This window comes from Furipterus horrens, unplaced genomic scaffold, assembly GCF_987537825.1.
Source record: "Furipterus horrens unplaced genomic scaffold, mFurHor1.1.pri manual_scaffold_4, whole genome shotgun sequence".
Classification (NCBI taxonomy): Eukaryota; Metazoa; Chordata; class Mammalia; order Chiroptera; family Furipteridae; genus Furipterus; species Furipterus horrens.
The window spans coordinates 61,404,780-61,415,371 of record NW_028327174.1 but is presented as its reverse complement, the minus strand read 5'-3'; the positions used below and the strand labels follow the sequence as shown (position 1 = coordinate 61,415,371).

Below are 10,592 nucleotides of genomic sequence, written 5' to 3'. Positions count from 1 at the left end.
TTGGCAATGAGGTGAAAGGGCAAAGCATAGGCCCTGCTTATCTACTCCTGGGGACTTCAAGTGGGCAGGGCGTAATGGTGGTGGTTTTCCCCTCAGAGAACCTTCCTATCCTTTTACCCACTCACTGCTCTTCTCCAGAACACGAATTCCCTTACCATAGGGCAAGTGGTAGGGAAGAGACTCAAGGGTTGGATACTCACCTGCATTCCCCAGTCAGACCTCTGAAACTCTTCTTTTGCTACTCCTGCAACCCTAGGCAGTGATTGTTTGTCTACTTCCAGTTGCAATGCTCCATGTATGATCTGGCCAGGGCCGTGTGCAGACGTAGAAAGAGAACAAATTCCAACGTTCTCCCAGTGCTTCCCATGACTATGGTGACCTCTTCCAACCCAGGCTGCCTTTCCTCCCCACCTACTAGGTAAAAAGTACCTTATGTCTCCTTATTTTTTTCTGAGTTCTTCAGATTTACACGCTTAACTTCTCACATTGAAATAATCCCCTGATGTCAGGTAGAAATATGGAATCTTCAGTCTAGTTCATCATAATATTGTCTCTACTCACCCCAACACCCTTCCTACCCTCGATCTTTACCATTCTTCTCTCCTCTGCCCTCACAGAAAACATACCCACACAAAGGTACACGTTAAGATAGTGCTCGCTCTCTATATAATTTTTTTAAATGGCAGGGCAGAGAAGGGAAATAGAATGAGGAAGATGCACATGGAGAAAGAAAAATAATTCGTCTTCCTTTGCAGGTCAGTGATTCCTGTCTGCTAATGTCTACTTGGAATAGATCTATTCTGCATATGGTTCTCAATTCCAGCTACACATTATGACCATCTGTAGTTTCAAAAACTTGCTGGGTGATTCTAAGATGCACCCAGGGTTGAGAATCTCTTGCCCTGTGGCAACCCAGATATGTCCTATCTTAGCTTTTATTGTGCTGTACAGATAGGAGCTTTAGGAATTCCAAATTGGTTTCAACTCCTCCAGACAGAGCACCATTATTGGCAACATTGTGAATTTTGAAATTTAAGAGAAATCTAAGATAAAGCTGAGATATACTGGGTAAAAATAAATAAATGCAAACTTCAAGGGACAGCTGTTTACCAAAGTCTCTTTGATAATTAAACCACATGGTAACAATTCATGGTAGGGAAATTTATAAGAAGGTGCAGAAACACAGGAGACTTCCAGCCAAGATGGAGGCCTAAACTGATATGCTCCATCCCCCTCCACAACTAAGAAGGAATACAACTACTGCAAAACCAGAAGTTCCAGAAAAATAAACGGAAGTCCAATGTATGAAGTTATAAAGAAATGGTGCTCATCCGGACAGGTAGGAGGGGTGAAGCCAGGGCAGAGAGGTCGAGCTGTGCTGGTGGTGGCAGCAGTGGCAATGGCGGCGGGTGGTAGTAAGCACAGACACCCATATTTAATGGGAGGGGAGAAGTACCTGGGGAGCACCCACCAGCTGCATACCAGACTCGTCAGCTTGCGATTCCATTGCCGGGGAAGGCAGACCCACATTGCCTTGGACTGTGAGGCCCGGAGGGGGTGGGGATGGAGGAGGAGGCTCCCAGTCTCTCAGCAGAGAGTGAATGGCAGAAATCCATCTTGAACCCCCGCCCCCACTGAAAAAGCCACAGTGTGGTGAGAAGGGTCACCCAGTTGTGATGAGTGCAGGGGGCTCTGCCCCCTAGCGTAGGAGGTATGACAGCCCTGCCCAGGAAACAAAGGTAAACACAAAACTTTCAGGATGGCACAGATCATGATAGAGATCCCAATGATGCAGCTGACCAGACAGCAAATATCTAATCTAACAAAGCAGCAGACAGAAAATCTTTCTGAGGCACAGTTCAGAGCCTTGGTTACAAAAATGCTTACAGACCTAACAGCAGATCTTAAACAAGACAGGAAGGAATGAAGGCTAGTCCTGCTGAAATGAACAAAAGCACATATGAAACTCGTGGTGAGGGAAAGAAAACCAGAGACCAAATCAACAAATCATAACATAGAAAAGGAACAAACAGTCAACCAGTGCAGAAAGAGGAAACAAAAAGTGAGGAAAATGAGGAGAGACTCAGAAACCTATGGGCAGCTATAAGCAGGCCAACATCCAGATAATAGGGTTGCCAGAAGGTGAAGAAGAAGAACTAGAAATTGAAAAATTATGTGAAAAAATAATGAAGCAGAACTTACCTAACTTGGGGAAGGCAATACGTAGACTTGCAGGTCCAGGAAGCACAGGGAGTTCAAAAAAAACTGGACCCAGGGAGAACCACGCCAAGACGCATTATAATCAAAATGTCAAAAATTAAAGATAAAGAGAGAACCTTAAAAGCAGCAAGAGAGAAGAAGAGAATTATGTACAAAAGGGTCCCAATGAGAGTATCAGCTGATTTCTCAAAAGAAACTCTGGCCAATAGCAAACTGCTTTTCCATTAATGGAGAATTCAGCCTTTCAAATATTTTAAATATGAGAATATTTATAAATGTATGGTTAGGAGGAATTGTTTAAATTCTTTTTCTCAATTTCTTTTCAGGATAGATTTTTTTCACCAAGTAATTTGTAGTAACGACTGTGTTGACTTCAATTTTGGGGTGTAGTAGCTCTGTTAGAGATTAACTTTGGTCTCATTGAAGCCAACACAGAACTTGCTGCTGTGTTTTTTCTTTAATGATAAATAAAATACTTACAAAATTAAAAAAAGAAAGAAAGAAAGAAAGTCTGCAGGCAAAAAGAGACTGGCAAGAAATATTCAAAGTAATGAAAAGTAAAAACCTACAGTCGTGATTACTCTATCCAGCAAAGCTGTCATTCAGAATAGAAGGGTAGAGGAAGTGCTTCCAGGACAAAGTAAAACTGAAGGAGTTCATCAGATCCAAACCACTGTTATAAGAAATGTTAAAGGGACTTGTTTAGGATAAAGAGGATCAAAACTATGAACATTAAAATGAAAACTGCATCACAACAACCACCAACAGAAGTTAGGGAACCAAAACAAAGGCCCACTAAGTAGGCAATGGGAATGGAAAAATAATTATAGGTATGGAGAACATTATGGGAGGAGGTCAGCAGGGAGGGGGAAGGGGGGAAAGGGTACAGGAATTAAGAAGCATAGAAGGAGGGAGTGGAGTAGACAGAAAGGTGTTGAGAAGAACTATATGTACAACCAATGGGCATAGACTAAGGGCGGGGCAACTGGAGGGAGGGGGGGTCACTGGGTGGAGGGGAACAAAGGGAAAATAAAGTGGAACAACTGTAACAACATAATCAATAAAGCATATTAAAAGAAAAAGAAGGTACAAAAATCCCAGTGATGCAAGAAATTGAGTAGTGGTTACAACTGCTGTTGGGATGTGGAACACATTAGAAAACTAAATTAACATGCAATATATTTTACTCTCCATGGCAAGTAAAAACTCATTGTCATAATAAATGCATATATTTTAGTTAAGAACAACAATATTAGTCTGACTACTTAATTTTCATATTTATGAAATTATTGTATAAGGTGTTTGAAGTATCGTAACATAAAGAACTCTGGTAACACTGTACTGCAGGTTTCCTCCCCCTCAGAAATTTAAACTCTCAAAGGGATAGGGCCAAGAGCAATAAAATGGCCAGGTTCTGGTCAATGGACCACTTTTGCAATATCCAGGGAGGCTAGGGTTAGACATTATTTCTCCTAAGGAGCACTAACAATGTAACTTGTGATTGGAAAGAAAGTCACCTCTCTGAGTCAATGACTACTACCTAATTGCTTGAAGGATTTTTCCAGGCAGGTGGTCTGGAAACCTTTTACTTATTGCCATCTCTGAACTTTTAAAATCTTTTTCCTCTTAAATAACTTGGAGAACATGAAACAAGACAAGATAGCTTGTAGTTTGGAGAGCATTTCCCCCACACAGAATGTTGTCTTACTTGACCCTCACAATAACCTTACAGTAGGTCAAGTGGGTACTTTTATTCCCATTCTTAAAGACGTATCAACGGAGGCTTATACAGTCACAAAGAAGCAGGGCTCCAAAGGTCAAGTTCAAAACCCTTAATGTCTTAACCTTGGGACTCTGCATGAATGAACTGGGAAGCAAAGTGGAATTTTCACTGAGAACTGCACCTCAGAAAATCTTTTGTTTCTTTTCCTACATTTCACAGATACTTTTCTGAGACTTTCAAATTTATACAACAGCCACAATGCGCAAGCATTCTGATCAAAAGTCATGTTCGTGTATCTACAGAGTAGGTAAAGGTAACCTTATATTGTTTCTTCATTTTTTTTCTTTCGTGAAATAGCCTGAAAATAGCTCCCCCTTGCTTTCCTTCAAAGCACATCTTTGCCAAAGTTAAAACGCAGAGATCACGTAGTAGTTCTGCCTCGCTGGGGCTCGCAACTGAGCGCCAGTTGTCCAGAGTAACTAATCAGTAATAGGTTAGTGTTCTTGTCTAGAACTCTTCCTTCGTAGCGCCTCCTTCCTGCCTAGAGACTGACTCTTTCTCGCTACCACCCCCAACCCCACCCCTTCCAGCGCAGGAGCCTGGCAGTTTTTCCGCTCCGGTGCCCGTGCCGTAGCCAGCGCTTGCCTGGGTGGCTGTTCTCTGGCAGCTGCTTTCTGTCCACTGGAAGAGCTGTCCCCAGGGACTTCTGTGGCCCAATTCCTGCCTATCCCCTCGGTGAGAATCAGGCTTTTCCCCGGAGAAAACCCCTGGAATGTAGTTTAGAGAAAACTCCGTAATTCTCCCCCCACTCACAACCCCAACCCCGACCCTGGGAGAAACTGGAAACCGGGAGAGGTTCCTTTTCCCTGCTGTACAGCTGTACACGCAGGGCAGCCGCGAGGGCTGCAGTGGGACACGTGAGTGTGTCCTTCGTGATTACAAACTTAGGCAGGGTAACAGAGCAGGCAAAGAAGCTACTGGGGAGAGAGTGCCCTCTAAGTCACCCAGTGGTTACCCTGCAGGGTGGGTACGGAGCCGGGGTGGGGGTGGGGGGTAGCAGGCGGGGCTGGAGAGGTGGAATTCCCTTAGCCAAACTGCCCTGGGAATAAAGTTAGTCGGGCTCGCTGCGGTGGGTGAACCCGGGGTGGAGGAGGTGAAGTCCTGAGCCAAATTCAGAAGCAAGAGCGCGAGCGCCCAGCTGTGAGCTCCGCGTTTCTAGGTAAGGTATTGAGCGCATCTGTTGAAGTCAGATGCGGGTTTAAGATGGCGTGGCTATTGAGGGAGACTCAAGAAAATGGTGGTAAACCCAGAAAGGCATGACACGTCCTGTTCTCCAAGATTTTATTAAGAGAGGAGCGGGAAGGTGCCACGATCCAGCCTTTTTCGCGGAGGAATAATCAAGTCTCCCAGCCCCGCCCCTGCAGTAGTGATGCAGAGGACAAATCACCGACGTAAGGAAGGGAAAATAAACAACCAGCTGGGAAGGGGTAGAGAGGGGGAAAGAATAGGCACCAAGCAATCTCCAGCCACAGGGGCGAGAGGGAGCGCTTTCTGGGGAAACAAACTCCGCCCAAATAATTGAGTTTGGAGCCAGTGCTTTTAGAGGCTTGGAGCGCACTTCCCCAGTTTCGTCCGAGTTGAGAAAGGGGAGAGCAGGAAAAGCGGCCGGCCCGCGACAGGACCGACAGGACCGGGAGCAGCTCAGGTGGCAGGTGGGACGCTACGCAGAGAGACGCCTGCGGGAGGAAGAGCGGAGCGGAACAAGCCGAGAGTGCGGGACGGAGCCCACGCCCGCGGAGGCGGGAAGGGAACGAGCTTCCGCAGAGGTGCAGGGGGCGCCGCGTGAACAGCATGTCTTTCGACAGAGGCCTCGATGCGGGGTCCCCGAGCAACTCCAGCCAGTGCTGTCCTCTGACCACCAGCAGGGCCAATACCAGTGGGGAAACTGAGGCGCTCGGGGAAGGAGGAGGTTCGCAGAGAGATGCGCGTGACGAGGAGCTAGCCAAGCTGGAGATCGCTGTGTTAGCCGTGACCTTTGTGGTGGCCGTGCTGGGTAACAGTACTGTGTTGCTGGCGCTGCACCGCTCGCCTCGCAAGATGTCCCGCATGCACCTCTTCATTCGCCACCTCAGCCTGGCCGACCTGGCCGTCGCTTTCTTCCAGGTGCTGCCGCAGCTGTGCTGGGACATCACCTACCGTTTCCGGGGATCCGATGGGCTGTGCCGCGTGGTGAAGCACCTACAGGTGTTCGTCATGTTCGTGTCGGCTTACATGCTAGTCGTCATGACCGCTGATCGCTACATCGCTGTGTGCCACCCGCTGAAGACGCTGCAGCAACCCGCGCGCCGCTCGCGTCTAATGATCGCTGCCGCCTGGGTGCTGAGCTTCGTGCTGAGCACGCCGCAGTACTTCATCTTCTCCATGGCCCAGGTGGACAACGTCACCAACGCCTACGACTGCTGGGCCAACTTCATCCAGCCCTGGGGCCCTCGCGCCTACGTGACCTGGATGACTAGTGGCATTTTTGTGGCACCGGTGGTCATCCTGAGCACCTGCTATGGCTTCATCTGCTACCACATCTGGCGCAACGTCCGCGGAAAGACAGCGTCGCGCGAGGGCAAGGGTGCCGAGGGCGCTGGCGGTGCCTTCCACAACGGGCTGCTGCTCGAGCCCTGTGTCAGCAGCGTGAAGACCATTTCCCGCGCCAAGATCCGGACGGTGAAGATGACTTTCGTGATCGTGACGGCTTACATCGTTTGCTGGGCGCCCTTCTTCATCGTCCAGATGTGGTCTGTCTGGGATGAGACGTTGACCTGGACCGGTAGGTGTTGGTCGGGGTGATATAGGAAGGTCCAGGGATGGAGCCATGGGAGTGGGGGCGGGGGTGTCTTTTTATAATATCCTCTAGGGCAGCCCTTCTTAAACGTCTGTGAGCATATGAATCACACCTTGCCTGAAATTATCAAAAAGGCAAATTCCTGGAGTCCCTGCGCCAGATATTTTAATTCAATAGCTCTGGAGCGGGGCCCAGAAATCTGCATTTGCAGTCTGCAGCGATCCCAAGACCACAAATCCAGAAACCTTGCCGTAAAGTGAGCCACAGAGAACTACGAAACAGAATGGCCAGTCGGTAACCTCTGTGTTAGTTACCGCTTTCCCATCTATTGGATGCAAGGAAATATTTTTACTGTCACAACCGCTTTTCGCTAGTTTGTAAAACATATCACAATTAATACAAAAATTTTGTAGAAATGCCCCAAGGGCAAGGATAAAATGACAAACTTTTTCTGAAAAAAGAATTCTTAAGAAGTCAGTAATTCTAATTTGGCATTTAGCTAGTGTCCATTTCTTATAATCTTTTAATTTTTTTCTAACAATTACTTCAACACGTTTTCTGGTATTTCAAAGCAGGATTATTTTTTAAAAACTACATTTGTTAGACGAATTAGTCTTTCAGCAATAACTTCTCCACACAGCCATGCACTTCTTTGTGCAACCCTTGCAGTAGTTTACTGAGAACGTTCTCTACTAGCTTGTTTGATTTTAATTCCTTTACAAACTAGAAAAATTAACTTCACAAGAATTTACCCCAAAGGGAATTGTTTAATATTGTATCTTTAAAAAATATATATTTATTTTTAGTAAGAAAAAAACTTTCAAAAGAATTATAGAATGTTACCAACAACTGTACTTGGGAAATGGTACCTGGGGAGAACTGTCTTGAGTATGAAGTATATGGGAAATACTTTGGAGTTATATGTGCAAATAAAACATGTGAGAGTGAATTTAATTCAGACAAATGAAATTTTTTGTATGACTATAATATTACAAATGAAAAGTACAACATAAATGCTATATTTTTGGTTTACCATTTCCTATCTTGTTGGGTCTTAGTAGCCTCTTAATTATTGCCAATCAAATAAAAATTCAGTCTAATAATTACTTCATCAGGATTTAACCATGATTACTAAAAACTTCTTCACACATGTGTAGGTATGTTGATGATTTTCATTCTTTTTGAATACTCTTGGTCATGGATCATGACCACCTTTAAAAACATGAAATGATTAAATAGCCTGTAATTTATTCTGGCATAGCATGAGAGAGAAGACTCATATTTTATAATCAAGGGTAAATCAGTACTTGCTGATTATTGTTATCTTCAGAAAAGGCATATTATCTGTTGTTCTCTGAGAGTTTATAATATCTATGGAGTTTACCAGTGCAAACTAACATAAAATATTTCAAAAGCCTGTTGGAATTTTTTAATTCAGCTCTTCTTGATCAAATATAATTTAATTGTTTAAACCACAATGAAAGATGGTTTTCTTTTAAAATCAAAAGAATTTTATAATTAACCAAAGATAACAACTAAATATTGTATCCTTTAGGCATACAATATTTTTGTTATTACAAGAATATGTTTTAATATTTAAAAATTTAAAACTACCAAACAGTTTGTCCAAGTTTTGGGATGGAAACAATTTGGTGTATATGGTTATAAACTCTCGAAATTTCATTGAAATTGCAGCTGTTCTGGGGTGCTGTGTCCTGCTGGTGCTGGTATAAAAGATACAAAATTTTAAAAAGTAAATTACTTAATATTCTTAACCTCTTAAAAGTTCCATTTATTCTATTCAAGTATTTTAATAGTATTTTTAAATATTTGAATTTATTTCAAATAATTTTGCTTATGAAAATATTTTATAACCAAGTGATTTCCATATACCACCTCTTTCTCTGATTAACAAAATACTTCATTTTCTATAGTAACCCATAAATTTTCTCCTGCTTTCATTAGTCAATAGAAAAACAAATTTATTCAGTGCTCAGTTATTTGCATTTAACAGTGCTCTTTATGTTTTCCTTAGAGTCAGAAAACCCAGCCATCACCATCACTGCATTACTGGCTTCCTTGAATAGTTGCTGCAACCCCTGGATATACATGTTTTTTAGTGGCCATCTCCTACAAGACTGCATCCAAAGCTTCCCGTGCTGCCAAAACAGAAAGCAAACATTCAACAAAGAGGATTCTGACAGTATGAGCAGAAGACAGACTTTTTACACTAACAACCGAAGCCCCACCAACAGTATGAGTACTTGGAAGGACTCACCTAAATCTTCCAGGTTCATCAAATTCATTCCTGTTTCAACCTGAGACCCTCAGTCATGCAGCTGACTCATGTGACAGACTTTCTGGCCCGTTGGCTGAATCTAGCAAGCAGTCATGAGAACAAATGAACTATGTGAGATAAGCATAAATCAATTCATTGGGTGCAAGACTTTGTTTCTGTTTGCATTTTCACATTGCTATGACCAAAAGCTATGAATTGTTTTATACGGAATGGTAATAAAAACATGCTACGCTGAAATTTTCAGGCCTAATTTCCCAGAGATAAATATAACAAGTTTTCAAGGAAATTTAACTTAAGTTTCTAAAGGAAAATTCATAACCATCCTGACTTTATATTTTGTTGTTGGTGTGTTTTCTTTTGTTTTCTTTTTATTTCTGACATAACTAAGGTTTGATTGGTTTAGAAGTCGTATAATGTAAGGGGATTTTTTCTGAACAAAGCGAATTCACCTTCAATCAGCCTTAGTGTTTGAAAGGAATTAGAAGAGACTTCAAAGAAATTGTTCCGATCCAATACAATTAATTTATACATTAAAATAAATGCAGCCTCAAATAGTGGCCTACAGACAGGGTTGTACCTTGGAGAGGCATGAGTGCTAGAGGTATATATGAGCAGGGGTTGACTGGTTCAGAGTGGAAAGAGGAAAGTTCTGTTAGAAGCTATAAATCACCTAGATTTCAAAACAGGAACTTTAGAACTGGCAGTTCCCTCCTTTAGGTTCCTCATGTTTTATCGGTTGTGAAAAGCCAATGAACTAAGATGCTGAAGGTTAGAAAAAAATGTGTCATCTCTGATACTTTTTTTCCCTCCCACTGCAAGGTTGTTTTAGAGTCAGATTTGCATCACGAATACTCAGTTTCATTAAAAGAGTAGAAGTGGATTGCCCAAGGTACTATGCAGACTTTCTCTGGACATGTTTTGACCAATGTCAAACTATAACACTGTGCTATTGGACAGTATCCTTTAACAAATGGGTATGCTGGATATTAACATGATCGTTATTACTTTATGTTCGGGGAATCCAGATTCATAGAAAAGGGAGTCTGCTAAAAGTGACTCAGGGTATACAATGTCCCCTAACATTTAATTTACAACAACTTGGTCTTTCCTTCTGATCTCCCACCCATCTAAAAGTGTCAGCAGAAGAGAGGCAGGGTTACAACCAGGATGCCATGGAGATGGGACCAAACCTGCTTGACACCTCATCTGGCTTCCTTCATTATTAAATGCGTGACCTTAGGAAAATTACTTAAAAATACATAAAGCCTCTGTTTCCTTGGTTGCACAATGGAGTTGCTAACACTTAACTCAGAAGGTTACTGTGAGGACTAAATTAAATCAAGTGTGTGAAAGAGCTTCATAAATAAACTGCCAAGTGCTATACAATTGATAGCAGTTGCTTTTATTATAGGCTTGGGCCTTCAGAATTCCTCAGCCTTTTTCTGTTTACTTTTCATTAACCAGAATTTGTTGGTTTCATGTCTGGGGTATAAAGTCCTAAAATTTAAATATAG

General features: G+C 43.0%; 1 protein-coding gene across 1 annotated transcript; it reads left to right on the top strand.

The window, feature by feature from the left end:
• The first annotated feature begins 5,236 nt into the window (after positions 1-5,236).
• AVPR1A (arginine vasopressin receptor 1A) lies at positions 5,237-9,315 on the top strand. The gene is made up of 2 exons (XM_090273549.1): positions 5,237-6,764; positions 8,815-9,315. Exons 1-2 carry the CDS (start codon positions 5,795-5,797, stop codon positions 9,099-9,101), a joined length of 1,257 nt encoding a protein of 418 aa, XP_090129675.1. The 5' UTR covers positions 5,237-5,794; the 3' UTR covers positions 9,102-9,315.
• The last annotated feature ends 1,277 nt before the right edge of the window (positions 9,316-10,592 follow it).

What these genes read in the sequence shown, in the direction of transcription:
- AVPR1A (XM_090273549.1), top strand. Translation starts at nt 5,795, where the DNA reads ATGTCTTTCGACAGAGGCCTCGATGCGGGGTCCCCGAGCAACTCCAGC. An exon ending in TGAGACGTTGACCTGGACCG is followed by an intron (nt 6,765 to 8,814) that starts GTAGGTGTTGGT and finishes TGTTTTCCTTAG; the next exon opens with AGTCAGAAAACCCAGCCATC.